Source organism: Tamandua tetradactyla, chromosome 4, assembly GCF_023851605.1.
Source record: "Tamandua tetradactyla isolate mTamTet1 chromosome 4, mTamTet1.pri, whole genome shotgun sequence".
Taxonomy (NCBI): Eukaryota; Metazoa; Chordata; class Mammalia; order Pilosa; family Myrmecophagidae; genus Tamandua; species Tamandua tetradactyla.
In genome coordinates, this window is record NC_135330.1 from 2,719,929 (window position 1) to 2,735,161 (window position 15,233).

The 15,233-nt window shown below is 49.3% G+C and overlaps 2 protein-coding genes across 5 annotated transcripts in view; one reads left to right on the forward strand and one right to left on the reverse strand.

The window, feature by feature from the left end:
- LOC143679731 (late cornified envelope protein 1E-like) overlaps positions 1-15,233 on the reverse strand; it is a 281,074-nt gene that overhangs the window by 44,142 nt on the left and 221,699 nt on the right. The gene's annotated exons all lie outside the window — the stretch shown is intronic.
- On the forward strand, positions 8,983-13,864 carry LOC143679729 (cornulin-like). Of its 4 annotated transcripts, none has more exons than XM_077155953.1 (4): positions 8,983-9,049; positions 9,960-10,300; positions 10,995-11,168; positions 12,015-13,864. In XM_077155953.1, the coding sequence occupies exons 3-4, from the start codon at positions 11,031-11,033 to the stop codon at positions 13,512-13,514; spliced, it is 1,638 nt and encodes a 545-aa protein (XP_077012068.1). In that variant the 5' UTR covers positions 8,983-9,049; positions 9,960-10,300; positions 10,995-11,030; the 3' UTR covers positions 13,515-13,864. The 4 variants fall into 4 exon arrangements, with proteins under 4 accessions (XP_077012068.1, XP_077012066.1, XP_077012067.1 ...); XM_077155951.1 differs by having other exon boundaries at positions 11,018-11,168; XM_077155952.1 differs by having other exon boundaries at positions 8,984-9,049; positions 10,098-10,300; positions 11,018-11,168.

A 15,233-nucleotide genomic window follows, 5' to 3' on the forward strand; every position in this document is an offset into this window, starting at 1 on the left:
TAGCAGCATTATTCACAATTGCCAAAAGATGGAAACAACCCAAGTGCCCATCAACCAATGAATGAATAAACAAAATGTGGTGTATACAAACGATGGAATGTAATCCAGCTGTAAGAAGAAATAATGCCTGTGACAAAAAGGATGCTGAGGGCCTTCAGGACACTAGGGTGAGTGAAATAAGCCAGACACAAAAGGACAAATATTGTATGGTATTGATTTATGTAATGACATTATAATGAGCAGACTCATGGAGTTCATGTCTAAAATACAGGTTATCAGGAGATAGAATGAGGTATAGATTTGGGATCTGAGGCTTAATTTCTGCAGAATTTTTAATAAGGTTGCTTGTAAATGTTTGGCAATCGATAGAGGTGATGGTAGCACATTATTGTGAGCGTAATTAACAGCACTGGTGTGTGTGGGTCTGCGGTTGAAAGGGGAGGTTTAGGGTCATGTATGTCACTAGAAGGAAAGCTCGAGGATGAACACGAGACTATAGCTTAGCGGACTCAATGGGAATGATGAAAGTGGTTAATAGTGCAAATATAAGAACGTTCTTCCATGAACTAGAGCAAACATCTGTCACTAATTCCAGGTGTTAATAATAGGGTGTATATTGGAAAAAATATACCTAATGTGAACTATGAACTATCGTTAACAGTAATATTTTAGTATTATTCCAGCACAGCACAACCCCGAGACCAAAGAACACGCCAGGCAGAAGGTTAGCCGTGAGTCGTCATCAGGGACTTGGGAACAGGAGCAAGATACTTCCCAGTGGCGGCCGGCTGGGGATGAAGCCCAGCACTCCATCCCAAGGTCAGAGAGCAAGAACAGAAGCAGCCTGCCAAGATGGCGGCTATAACGTTTAGGAGAGTCTCGGGAGGTTGGGTTCCAGCAGGGTTCCAGCAGACTCTGCAGAGATGAAGCTCAGCAAAGTCTCACAAGAGGGGGCGAGCAGGGGAGGGCAGTTCTACATTCTTTGCCCTTTAATGCCTGTCCCCATCACATAGGCAGCTGTGTGCAGAGACTTGCTCTCAAAATGGAGGAGGGAGCAGGGCCTGGGCCCTGGGTCCTTAGAAATTGGAACAGAGGTACCACACCAATGCTAAGCATCAATAACAGGGGAAGGAGGTTTTCTTTTTAGAGCAGTGAAATGGCCTAAAGCAGATTGTGCTGATGATTGCACAACTCAGATTATACTGAGAGCCGATCATTGTACACTCCAGATGCACTGTATGATATGTGAATAAAACTGCCTTAAAATCATAAAAAACATAGATATTAACTTAAGCAGAATTACATTCACAACAAATTATATAGTAGTTTACAGAGACTTTGGGGTTAACTTGACTTCCTCCCCCCTGAGAAGCTGGAGAACCCTACAGGATGGTCCTCTCTGAATTTCCTCCTTGTGTTTTCCTACTTCAGTGTCATCCATCAGACCTCTTCTTTGTCAACATTCCCCCAAATAGTCACGGTCCTGTGTCACGGCTTTCAAAGAAATTGCAGAGAATTCTCTGCTCAAAGTTCAGTATGTTAATCAAGTGCAGCTCAAACTACTTCTGTTTCGGATTTGCTACTGAACAGAGTAATACATGTTAAAATTAAAGGAGATTTATCTTCCAGTGACGACCAGGCACAGACTCACAATTCATTGTTCAACCACATGACATTCAGAGGAAGGCATTACAGAAACTTCATCTCGGCCAGAGGAGCTCTTGGTGTCTCTGTTTAACCACATCAAGCCCTGCTGTGTAAGGACTTTGAGCCCAACCCTTCCGAGCTTGTGTTTTTCATTCACCAGTGTGCTTGACGCTATATTTATGACCAACATTATACGTCTGGTACCTGCTGAGAGCCTACTTTTCTCACCAGGCACCAGGAAAACCATTATTTAAAACCCATTATTTTATTTCATCTACGCGCCATGGTACATGCTCCGTTTTTAGAGAAGGCTCAGAGACACGAGGGGCAGAGTCAGTACAGCCCAGGGTCAGTTTGCCTGAAATGCCCTCAATTGCTACTTTAATAAAAATCTTTATGCCACCCAAGGGCAGGCTAAGAAGAGAGAGATTCAGAAGCAAAGAGGAAGGGCCCCAGTCACAAGGCAGAGACCTCAAGCTCTCAGGTGGTGGCAGCAAGGGAAGGGGTTAAGCACCCTCGCCACCTGAGGCACACCCTGGCAGAGCCGCTTCTGAGGTTTACCCTCCCAGGGAACCACGCCAACTGTGCCAGCACGCCTCAGCTTGGACCTAACCTACGTCTTTGTAGCCACACAAGTCGGGGGCTGCTGCTGCTGAGAACACTTTCCCTGCCACTCGTGGACATCCACATTTCCCTTCCCCCAAGCCCCCCAAGGCGAGTATGGGGAGAGTGAAAACTCCACTGAGCCAGGAGTGAAGATAGTGGCTCCAGCCCTATCTCTACCCAAAACTCTCTATGCGACACTGGACATGTCATGTCACCTCTTGGAAACTCCTCTGAAATACGCCAACATGGAGAGCATGCTACCTTCCAGGGTTTAGGTGTTTGTACGGTTCAAAGGCATTGGGCGGGTGCTCCCCGAGGCAGCAGCTGGTGTGTGGGCAGTGTGCAGCCCAGCGTTGTTGGACCTGAACCTGAGCCTCAATCTCTTCACAAGTAAATGGAAGTGTTGGATTAAACGGTCTCCAAGGTCTTCCAGACCCTGAGGTATCCATCACCACCTCCCTTAGAGCACCCAGCAATGCTCAGGGTCAGAATCTTCGTTTCAGCTGAACTTCGCTGAGATACCCCGAATGAGGACTTAACTGGTAGATCTTCTATGACTCTTCCTTGAAGCCTGGCAGCTGCCTCCCCACAGCTTCCAGGTTCGTCCCTGACCAACTCTCTCAATGGTCAGGGGCTCAAACCCAGAAGTCAGGCCCACACGTGTGTGCATGGAGGAAGGTGACCTCTGTCTTAGCCATCACTGCCACTTCACCAGCCATAACATGGACTGGATGCCACAAGCAGCAGTACTTGGCAGGCGTGTGCATTGGTTGAGCTCTTACAATTTGCAAAGGCCACTCAGCATCTGAAACCTTCAATTAGGGGCCAAAGAGTGAAAGCCCGGCCCTAGCACTGAGGTGAAGGACCAAGCACAGCCTACCCACTTCCACAGCGCCTCTGCAGCATGCTGAGAGCTGGAGGCAGGGTCTCAATACGGCTCCGTCTAGCTTTTTGCGACCCAAGAAATGTGTCAATTGAATCTTACTCCCTTCTGCTTCAGAGATAACTATAGTTTCACTACAGATTGTTTTGTAGACAACAGCTCCTAACATTAGTTTTGCTTTCCTTTGTTCTGAAATAATTAAGGGTGTCTCAATAAATACACGTGTAACTGAAGGAAGCCTGTGATGCATCGTTTGGGAGAAAAATAAATATATCTTTGTTAATCAATAATCACTTACTGTTTTCCTAATTTCCATTTTTGGATTCCCCAAGGTATGCGTTTCTTTTCATTTATATATAAGTATTTTGTAAGGAGTAGGACGGGTGGTCTGTCTGTCTGAATGTAGATTTTGTGTACCTTCCTCTTCTGTATTCTACAAGCTACTTACTATTACTACTTTAAATAACAACAATAATGCCTTACACATATTTTCCTAAACAATTCAACAGTTTTCAAAGCACTTTCACACTCCCATTTGTATTTTTAACCTCAAAATAACCATGTGATTAACTAGAGGTTATAATTCTTTACAGATGAGAGGTTAAAGGACTCACTCAAGCCATGTAAGGCAGTTGAGCGATGGAGCCTGCGCTCTGTCTCCTCTCCCACGCCATCTGCATCAAGGAGAACTGAAAATAGGAATATGTGAATTTCCCAATAACCAGCAACTCCTAGAATGGTCCCAGAGGCTCTCAATTCTCAACACTTTGCCCTCTCTCCGTTAAATGCATAAGGACTGTATTTCCAAGTCCCAAAAGTCACTCCCTACTTAATTGCTTTCACCTTTGCAGGCCCTCTGTGCTCCTTTGTTATTTGACTTGCTCAGAGCTCCTTGACAATACCGGTTAACCTTCCCTGCCTCCCTGGGGCGGATAAGTGCTGTGATTAATGGAGGAAGAAATCGGTAAAACCTGACTAGCCATAGTGGAGATTAGCACCACAGGTTTGTAGGGTTAAAAGCAGCAAAACCCCACCTGTCCTGACTGAGTTGTGTGGAGCTCTGTCCTAATTGGAATCTGTATCAGCATCCCTGGGACCCAGTTAGGGCTCAATTGCTGCGCCATCCCCCTCTATGCCCCTGGGCTCCAGGATGAAGTCCAGTAGTTCGAGTGGGATGGAAATATAAGGGCAGGCATGGTGCAGCCTGCCTCCTGAAATCATCCAGCCTGTGGTTTCAGAAGAAAGCTGAGTTCTCCTGAGGAATGGACGGGGTTTCCATAGCAATTCATCACACACTGAACTGCATACCAGCCTTATCCTCAGAGAGGGGAGCGATCTAGACAGGGTGACTGGGCCAATATACAAGCAATAACAGTGACAGTAGACTTTTAAAAAAATGCTATAAACGATATACCACTGAAAGATTATTGGGAGCAAGCTAAGAGGCTTAAAGAGCGAATGCATTTGGGGTGTCTGGAAATGCATTATGGAGGCAGGAGCATTTGCGTTATTCTGAAGGGATGGAGGGAACTTGCAAGGAACTGATGGAGTGGATCACGTTCAAGGAAGGACGAAGGGTTCTCAGGAAGCAAGCCGCAGCATGAAGCAGGGTTTTTGAGGAGTGGTAGGTCTATACTACTGACCCGAGATAATGGTAGGAATAAGGACATGGTGAGGACGAGTCTGTTCCGGCCACAGATGTCAAGACGCATTTGGCACCACTAAGACGTTGTAAAGGTCTGAGCAGGGCCACTGGTGAAGCAGGGAAGGGAAGCGTCCCACCCCCCACCCCCCACTGCTCCTATGCCATTTCTCCTTTTCCCATTGGGTAGGGGGAGCTTGGAGTCTTCCAGTTCATTTGCTCCAGGGGCTCTGGCTATAGGCCGGACAGCTAGATCTGGGAAATTCAAACTCCCTTTGAAGTGGCACTTTCCAGCTTTCCTGACCAAACCGAAAAATCACGTTGGCCACATGCTGCCTGCCTGGAGCAGGAATCAGAGAAACAGAGGGGCCCACACGAGCGCCACGCCAGGGATTAGACCTGGAATGTTAATGGATACTCACTGCGTCACTGGGACTGTCTCTAGTGTCTGCCTAATCCTTCCTGGCATTTCCGGGGCTGAACTCTACCACCAGGACTTCCAGAATTCTCTGGCTGGGACCCAGGTGGGGTGGGCTTTGGAGAAGAGGCTCCAGTTGAGGCAGAGAGAGGAAAGGGAGCCCAGCACCATCCACTGTTCTTCCCTCCAAGAACACGCCCTGGGGGCCACCATGTCTCTCAGGAAGGAGTGTGGGCCACAAGTGCAATAGGTTCCAGAAAATTCTCTCATCCCTAGGCAGCTCCAAGCAACAGCTCTCTTGCTTACAGACAAGTTCTTTTCCAAAGATAAAACCCTCATGGAGGAATTTTTGGTTCTGCTACTGTTTGGGGGGAAGACACAATGGACCATCCTTTAACTTCTCCCCACTGCCAGCTCCATGTTCCCCGTCACATCCAGTGCTCCTGGGGGGTGAAGGTGCCTCTGGAGAGCTGGACTTGGGGCTGCATTGAAATGATAGTGATTCAGGAAGTTGGCCAAGAGACATCAGACTGAGCAATTGCCTGCCACCTGGGCCAAGAGGGAGCAGACAGCTGACCCTGGGAACTCCCTTTCCCCTCATTCCCCAGCCAACGAGAGCCTGGTGGTTAGTATTGATGGACTGCATTGGAAGAGACGCCCACTTAGAAGATCAGGTTTGGCCCACAGGGCAGTCCGACTTCGCCCTCTGGTTTGCATGTGCATAATGAGTACATTCCTCCTTGGTACAAAGTTCAGGGGGGCCAGGAGGCCATGGCCATGATGCAGGACAGGAGAGAAAGTGTCACTTCCATGGAAACCCACAATGGCGTTTGCCAGTTGTGAGTCTGGGTTTGGGCACCCGATGTACGTGGATATGTGTGTGTGTGTGTGTGTAGCGGAGGAGGGGAGGTGGTAAGAAGTGGGTACTTTCCTCTGGCCCTGCTCCAGCATCTCTCGACTTGCTCCACCATCACTCACAGTTCATGGCCCCCCACAGCTAGCCCGCCTGCTGGCGCTGCAGGAACAGGGGACTATGCATACATCTAGCCGTCCGTATAGGAAGCACAGCCAAGAGGCTGTGCAGAGGGTCCAGCCTGGGCTCTGAAGCCACACAGGTTGGGTTCAAATCCTGCCTTCACCATTTATTTTGTTTCTTTGACAAGTTCCTTTAGTCATTTAATAAACCTGTAAAATTGGGATAATATCTTTGCTACCACAGGGCTAATGTGAGGATTACATAAAATGATCTGTGTAAGCTCTTAGCACTATGTCTGCACACAATAGGCACTGAGTGTCAGCAAATAAAATATTATAAAATCAGCAAACCTTCACCAGTATTGTGGACCCTGATCTCTCTTAATTCCGATCACTCTGACTACTTATTCTCTATCCTATGCCTTGTAATATTTGACTATATTTCATTTAGCATTTTACTAATTCTTGCCATTCATCATTAAACCGTTATTTTTGGTGAGCATGGCCTATCTCCCAATTAGACTGATTTCCTGGAGAGCAAAATCTTATTCTTCATTTGTAGGGCATACAGTGCCTGTCCTAATACGTAGGAAATACTGGCTGCTTGTTAGATCCTTGCAGAAATAAATCAAGTGGAGGTCAGAAATAGAGAATCAAAGTGCAAACATGAGGTTCTGCTTCTTTGAGATACTTCTGTTTACTCCAAGGCAGAGTGATCCAAAGCTATGGGTCGGACACAGAACTTCTGATCCAATCCCCGGCCTCTCTGCCTTCCTCCATACCAAGATGGGACTACTGAGTAATGTCACTAATTTGTAACAACTTTTCACAAACTTTAAAAACTAATAAAGTTACACACTCACAGACCATAGTCAGTTTGAACGTCCTCCCCCACACTCCTCACCTCTGACCCACCCACTCACTCCAGCCAACCTTGCCCTCAACACACACGTACTTCATCAACCTCTGCTTCTATTTCTGTGAGTTCCCAGCTCCTCCAGCTGAGCCCGCTGTGGGCTCAGTCCTGTGCCAGGTACATATAAAGGCATAAACTTTGCAGTCAAATAGATTTAAGTTCAAATTTGGATCTTTCACTTTCTAGCTATGTGACTTTGGGTAGTTTAGTTAACCTCCCTGTGCTTCAGTTTCTTCATCTCTAAAATGGGTATAATGACACCTATCCAAATAGTTATCTTATAGACAACTTCCCTAGCTAATTTCCCTTAGTGGCTAACCCTTTCTTTAGGTTCTAAGCCCCTCAGACAAGGTTCAGGACCCACATAGGGTGGTTCAATCTACCACCCCCCCTTGTCAGCCAACATCCGTTCTGACATACTGGCCTTATCCTAACTTGGACCAGTTGCCATAGCAACCTCTGCTCTCTCCTGTTCCCAAAGGTTGGAGCCCCTGTCTACTCTGCACTGGTCAGTCCTGTCCCCGATTCAGGCCTCCCCTCATAACCCTCACCACCAGACCCCAGTCCCGCCCCGGTGCTCTCCTGTCCGGTGGAACCCCAGTGTCCTGCGCTGGGTTTGTGCCCATTGCTGCAGGGCTGCCCTCACCGTCTCGGCCACCAAGGCTCTCACTGCACTGCCCCCTCCTCATCACCATGTACTGTTCTGTCTGCCGCGTGCTGACATAAAAAGGAGAACAGCAAAGACAGCTTTCCCCATTCGAGGAGTTGCTCCAGAAACTCCGTACACTAACTGCAAAGTGCTGCTCAGGAGCCCCGTTTGAGAACCAGCTTTAGCGCGTAGAAAGCTTTCTTCTCAGCATCCTCAGTGGGGGTGATTCTTCATCCTCTGAGGACAAGTTTCATGTTTGTAAAGTGTCAAAGGCCACTGAAGGAAGAATAAGCGGCAGCAAGTTGGCGTGGAGGACGGCGGCCCGGGAGGCAGAGGGCCGTGGTGCCATCCCACCCCTTCCGTGCTGCGTCCGAGCCAAGGACGCCTCATGGCCTTCGCTTATGAAACGGGCCTCACTGGTTTAAAATAAAGCGACACGACACGTGAAAGTGCCTTACAAACGGAAGCAGGTTACGTGTCAATTATCATTATTGTTAAATTCTGGAGGACTGGCCTCTGGGACCACAGACCCTGCAAGAACTGGAACTGCTGCCATCAACACTGCAGCCCGTAGCCTCTCTCTGAAACCAAGTAGGGTATCCTTAAATATGTGTTGATTAATTAACCAATTTAGTTCCCTGTCTTTGCAAGGAAAGGGTCGCACATGAATATCTTAAGCCTCTTCTCCCCACCAGCTGTAATGCCACCTACCCATGGGATGTAGACAGGAGAGGGACAGGCTTTTTAACCTGTTATCATCTTAATAAAAAGGAGACTCAGCTATAAAGAAATGCAATTGCCTTTCTCCTGTGTCTCGTAAACTGAGTCTGAAAGGCAAAACCAAAACAAGAGTGCCAAAAATGTTCTAAGGAGTGGCAGCATCACCAGAAAAGCATGTGTAGTCTCCCAGAGTGGCCACTTTAGAAAAAATAATCCTCAGTAGAAGGATATGACCTTGTCTAAAAAAGGGGAAAAAAGTCCCACGACTGCAATTGCACAGAGACAAGGAATGATCCCCAGGAACCATCCGTGCTGAACACTGCGGAGCCACGGAGAGAAGGCGCCAAATGTGGCAGGTGAGCCTGCTCATTGGACCAGTGCGGTGGCCCGGTGCCAGCAGGTGAGACAGAAAGAAAAGGAAGTGGCACTGGGCTGGGCTGAGCCTCAGATGAATCAAGCCTTCCCATGGGGAGGGGACCGCCTGGCTAAAACCCTAGCTGCCAAGAAAAGCCCTATAAAAGTTTCCCATCGTGCTGACCTGGCACTCCACACATCGCTTCACAGCCGCTTGCCTCATTCCGCCTGTGCATTAGGTAAGACCCCTCTTGAGGAATCCTTTCTTGGTCTCAGTGTCTTGGTCATTTGAGCCCATAAAACCAGGGCTGTCAGGTGTGGCCCACCAGGTCAGTCCATGCCAGCTGTGAGAAGGGCACCCTCTGGCCTCTGGCAAGCCAGGAGACCTCGGAGATGATAATATGCTGAGGCTGTCTACTCTCTCCTCCTACTTCGAGGGGGCCTGGCAGCAGCTCCTCTCATTAAGGCACTGCATAGCAGCCACAGAATCACCCACATGCTTTCCTGGACCAGCAAAGGTCTCTTGGGAAGGTTCTGGAAGCTTTTTGCAGTGCTTACTCTGTGCGGCCAGAACCAGGGTATTTCTGTCAACCCAGATGATGAGGTTGAACCATCTCATGGAGTAGGGGCTGACGCGACTCCCCTTTTTCTTGCTCAGGGCAACATCTAGGCAAGATATGTTGGTGGAATTACTCTAGGAGATTTGAAGTATAACTGAAAGCTGATGATCTTATTTTTACTGCTTATAGATCAGTGGTTAACATCTGCCATGTGGTTGAGAATAAAACAAGATATTTTCACATTTCTGTTGAGATGCAATATCCTGAGCTTTGTACCTCAGTACACACAAGAGGGCAAAGTCTGCTAGAAATTTTTGTGACTAGGTCCTAGAAAGATCACCTCCTGAACAGCCCACCTCACGTCTGTGACCGTCTAAATCCTTCTGAGCCACACTGACGTGCTTTCTCTAGCACCAGGTCTCTTCTTCCTTTACTCTCTTGCTTTTCTGACCATGTCTTCCTCTTCCCATGACATTCTCCTTTAAATCTCCCCAAGGTCCCCCTCCCAGTTTTCCAGCTATCGCAGACTTCCATCTGCCCCTGCACCTTATCATCTTTGATTCCTTCTCCTCTTTTCGGTGTCTCCAAGGCTTCTGCTTAATGTTATCGCCAAGTCACTTCGCCTCTTACCCATCAGCCATAGCCAGGCCTCACCTCAACCTGCCTCCAGATTCCTGACTAAGGAAGAAGAAAATCTCTCTTTTCAATCAGAAGCCACTCCCCACAGGTCCCCAGGGGTCTGGACTTGATGTAGCCAGAAGCCCAGTGGGCCAGGCTGGCCTCTCTGACAAGCCCCAGGGCTGAGGACAGCGGTCCCATTTCAGAGAAACCTGGACCCTCGGAATCAGAAGATCTTCCACCCGGGTGCATGTCCCTTCTCAGCAGCGCCCACGTCTGGTAGCCGGGCGTCCCTGGGCTTCCTAAAGGAAGGTGAGGAAGGACAAGGCAGGGGTGGCTCAAACACCTCTGACCGCCTGCTGGTGTTCCCGGCAGGGTTGCTGACACCCTCATAACAGGCAAAGCAGCTGCCCTGTCCAGGGTGATGCCTAGAAAGCCCACTGTATTTGGGTTCAGAGGATATTAATTTCTTTCTAGGATTTCTTAGTTCCTTATAAACTGCATGGCCTTGAGCAAATCACCTGAGTTCTGAGCATATTTCTTTGCCTATAAAACAGTGGAGATAATAAGGATTCCAAGAGAGGATGCACACTAAAGTGCTCTGTAAGCAGTGAAGTGTGTACAGATGCACACGAGTTACATATGCATATATATGTATAATATAATATTTGATAGAGCTAGCACTTCGTATAAGCGAAGTGCTTTATATGCCAAGTGCTTTATGTGAATTATCTCTTTTACTCCCCACAATAACTCCATAAAGTAGGTACCAGTATTACCTTCACTTCACATTGAGTAAACTGAGGCATGAGAAGCAAAGCAGTTGGTCCCAGGTTATGTTACTGGGGCCACATTTAATCCTGACTCAGGAGCACATGGGCTTCTCCCCCACATCCACAAAGCACATGGAGATGCTGAGACCAAAAGCAGAGCTGGCTAGGAAAGGACGGGACAGAGAGAAAGTGCTCTGAGGAAGCGGCTGAGGTTGATCATGGGTCCCTGGGAGGGGCTTCTCCTCTTTTCTTCCAGCTGAACTTCAAAGATGCCTCAATTACTGCGCCACATCAACGGGGTCATCGAAGTCTTCTGTCACTACGCCAGGATGGAGGGAGACGGTGCGGGGCTGACCCGAGGGTTGCTCAGGAGGCTGGTGGAGCAGGAGCTCGTGGGCGTCCTGGAGGTATAAGGCGCTAAGCCGGGTGGGGAGGCTGTCACAGGAGAGGGGGAGCGCCTGCTTACGGGCGGGGCCTCGGAAGCTGAGCAGGCAGCAGCTAGACCCAGGCCTGCCTGTGCCAACAGCAGCCCTGCAGGCAGAGGAGAAGAGGCAGGCACCGAGAGATGGGCATGTGGCCCTCAGAGAAAACACCTGCACTTGAATAAATGATCATTTAGAGACAAGGTCCAAGGGCTCCAAAGGGGCAACTCAGGGAGGAACAGAGCCTTTGAATGTTCTGGAAATGAAAAATGATCACTGGTTTCTGATACAGTAAGCATCTCCGTGGCCATCTGAAAGACGATCATCCATTATGAGCATTCAGCAAAAGCACAGCTGGGTGCCCTGCTCGTACCTGTAGCCCCAGTGGACTCACAGACTGACCCCAGTGATTAGGGTTTGGAGAGCAGGTGGTGATGCTGGGAGGAGACTCTGGGGACTATTCCCTCAGAGAAAACTTCCTCGGCGTCTAGGCAAGCGTGCCAGGGACAGCCAAAGAACAACCCTAGACTCAGGCAGCTGCATTATGAGCACACCAGCTGTTCATTCTTCAATAAATATTTATCTAGTTCTCCTCTAGGCCAGAAATTGTGCCAGGCACAGAGGATACAAAACAAAAGGTGTTTTCCACCCTTGAGGGAAAGAGACCTAGAAAAGGGAACGTGGTGCTGCGATCTCGGTAGATGTGCAGGGCAGTGGGTGCAGGAGGAGCACCCCTCTCCGGGCCCTGGAAAGCCGGGAAGCCAAGTGGAACTGGCCCCCCTCCGTCCTCCTCAGGGAAGCAGCACTGACCCAGCCTCATCTCCTCCCCAGAAACCCCACGACCCAGCCACTGTGGATGAAGTCTTGCGTCTACTGGATGAAGATGACTCAGGGACTGTGGAATTCAAGGAGTTCCTTGTCTTAGTGTTTAAAGTTGCCCAGGCCTGTTTCAAGGCACTGAGCGAGAGTCGCGGGGGAGCCTGTGGGTCTCAGCAGCCCAGGAGCTGCCACCCTGGGGCCTCCCAGGAGCTGGGGGAAGGCCAGGGAAGCAACACAGAAGTGGGAAGGGCTGGCAGAGAACAGCAGCGTGAGGGCAGGAGCCTCGGGCAGAGCGAGCAGGCTCCTGGAGGACAGGCTGGGGCCAGGGCTCAGACCCAGGGCCACGACCTCGGCACTGATCAGGGCAGTATTTATGAAGGACCATCTGGATCCCAGAGACAGTGGAAAGAGAGTCAGAAGGCACAAGAGAGGGGACACTCAGGGCAGACCACGATAGCAGGAGCAGACCAGAGTTACCAGACCAGAGGGCAGAGATCAGATACACAACCCCAGACCAGGGAACAGGAAAGGACCCACCAGAGAAGTGAGACCACGGTTAGGGGAACCATAACTCAGACCCAAACCCTGGGGCAGGACAGGGGCCATCAGACAGGGAGCACCCAGCCGAGTGAGTCCACCTGTGGCCAGACCCAAGGTCAAGACAGGAGTCAGCCAAGCCAAGAGGTAACGGGTGGACAGGTTCAGACACAGGCAGGATCACAATTCCAGATGCACACCCAGGCTGTGGGGCAGGACAGGAGCCAACTGAGCCAAGAGGTAACGGGTGGACAGGTTCAGACACAGGCAGGGTCAAGCGCCCAGGTCAGGGAACAGTACAGAGCCCACCAAACAAGTGAGACCATGACTGGAACCATAATTCAGACCCAGGCAGATGCCACCCAAACCCTGGGCCAGGACAGGGGCCATCAGACAGGAAGCACTCAGCCATGGGAGTCCACCAGTGGCCAGCCCAGAGGAACTGAGACCCAAGTTCAAGTCAGAAGCCAGCTGAGCCAGGTAGCAACAGGCAGACCCATTCAGACCCAGACAGGGTCACAATCCCAGATGCACACCCAGCTCGTGGAGCAGGACAGAAGCCAACTGGCAAGTCACACAGGGGCTAGCGAACAGGGAGAGACCCAGATGCAGTCAGGCAGTGGTCCCAGATGGACACAAGTGAGCAGCTGTGAGGCAGGAGGGGCAGCTCCGGAAGGGCAGGCCCAGAGCGGGACCAGCACTCTGACAGAGAGGCAGGATCGGGACAGCTCACCCCCACGGTGCAGTGTGACGGGAGGGCAGGGGGACAGGCTGCTCCACCCCAGAGAACCCAGTGTGGGTGGTCAAGAGCAGGCTGATGACCACACCAGGGAGACAGAGATCCACAGGCAGGGCCCAGGCAGCCTGCAGGACAGCACTCCTTCCACATGGAGCCAGGAGGCAGTCTCGCGTGCAGGCAAGCCGGGCATCACAGTTCAGGGGCTGTATTCCTACCTCAAGAGCAGCAGGCCATGAGTCTCCCACCTCCAGGCTCCAACGCCCAACACCAGGAGAAGACAGTGGAGAGGGGTTGGCTTGTCCTGCCCTGGCCAGTCCTCTTGGCAGGATGGTGGACATTAGTGCTTTACCATATTGTGTCCCTCTTAGGTCTTAATGAGACCATTTCTGCAAGGTGCTCTCTATTCTAAACTCCGAGCTCTCTGTTATGCGATTCCCTGCACCGACCGTCTCAGGAGCAGGAAGATGTAGAATAAGTCATCCCTTTGTGTCGAACTCTCCCCAGCTTTGGGGAGTTTTCAGGGCTGCTTTCATCACTGCCACCTGTCTATTGCCCTGGCCATCCTAAAGCATCAATAAAACCTTCATAAGCAACTGCCCCTGTGTCCCCTCATTCGCCTTCTACTGAAAGGACGGATTACAGGATGCCAGGATGGGCTCTGATGATGAGCTGATGCCGTCTCTACCCTTCAGGAGCATCCAGCTGAGAACAGATTGTGGGGGGCTGAAGACTTATGAAGCATCAAAGAACAGAGATATCATACTTAATACCTGGCAGAGATGGGTCAGGAAAGGTTTCTTCCAGAATATGTTTTCTTATAGCAGCCCTTAAAAATAATTTGTATTTAGATAGGTAAAGTCATTCTCTGTTCCACGTTCTCTCACCCTGTCAACAGACGTTGGGACTACAACAGTACTTCTAAGAGTGTGGAGTCTCTGTTCACCAGCCAGGCCACCTCAGAAGGCTTACCTGAGGGAACGACTAGATGGAAGAAGGACCCCCGGCTGCTGAGGGAAGGAGAATGCATGTGCTACCAGGGACTCAACTCGGAACCAGAGCCTCTGAGCTCCCCTTTCCTTCCTCCCCACTGCCCTCAGCTTGGACCTCTCCCAATGTCCCATCCAAGGGACGTAAATGAGTTATGGGGTTAGAACCTCTCAATACCGCCTACTTTAAGGGTCACCTGGGCAGGAGTTTAAAATACAAACTCATGGACCTAACCTTGGGGCTGAAGATTCCAAAGGCTTGGAGTAGAGCCTATGGATAAGTTTAGGAACTTCCTAGGAGGCGTGCTGCTTCTGGCACTATGACAGACTAGATACCCTGAAGGGCCTCTCCTAACAGAATGACTAAATCCCGGGGAAAGCATCTCTTTCATTACATGGTTGGTCTATGGGCTAAGGGAAATCTTCAAGGGGAAAACAAGATGTGGGAGGCTGAAAAACTGCCCCCAAAGATGCCCATATCCTAACCCCAGAAACCTGTACCTATATTACCTTATATAGAAAAAGAAACACCTTAAAATGCCAAAGGCTACAATTTCACAATGAAGATAAAACAGTTTTTAATATCTATGCATTTAATAATGTAGCACAACTCTGATAAAGCAGTAACGACAGGAGATAGAAAGACAAACAGAAAAAAATACTAATAATAGAGCACTTTACCACCTCTCTAACCATCTAAAAACAGGGTAGATAATAATTAAACAAGACAATCAATAAGATATTATATTTAATATACATCTGTGTGTATATCTATATAAATATATATATATCTTAGCCCAACAATAAAATCTACACTTTCTACAGATGGAATATACAATATTAGGCACCAAAGAAAACTTCAATGCATTAATCAAAAAAAGAAGCAGTACAAATAGTCTTCTATAGCATTCTTATAGGTACAGGTGATACTGATGAATATTCTCAAATCTCTGTTGTCATTGTTGTTGT

What these genes read in the sequence shown, in the direction of transcription:
- LOC143679729 (XM_077155953.1), top strand. Translation starts at nt 11,031, where the DNA reads ATGCCTCAATTACTGCGCCACATCAACGGGGTCATCGAAGTCTTCTGT. An exon ending in AGCTCGTGGGCGTCCTGGAG is followed by an intron (nt 11,169 to 12,014) that starts GTATAAGGCGCT and finishes TCTCCTCCCCAG; the next exon opens with AAACCCCACGACCCAGCCAC.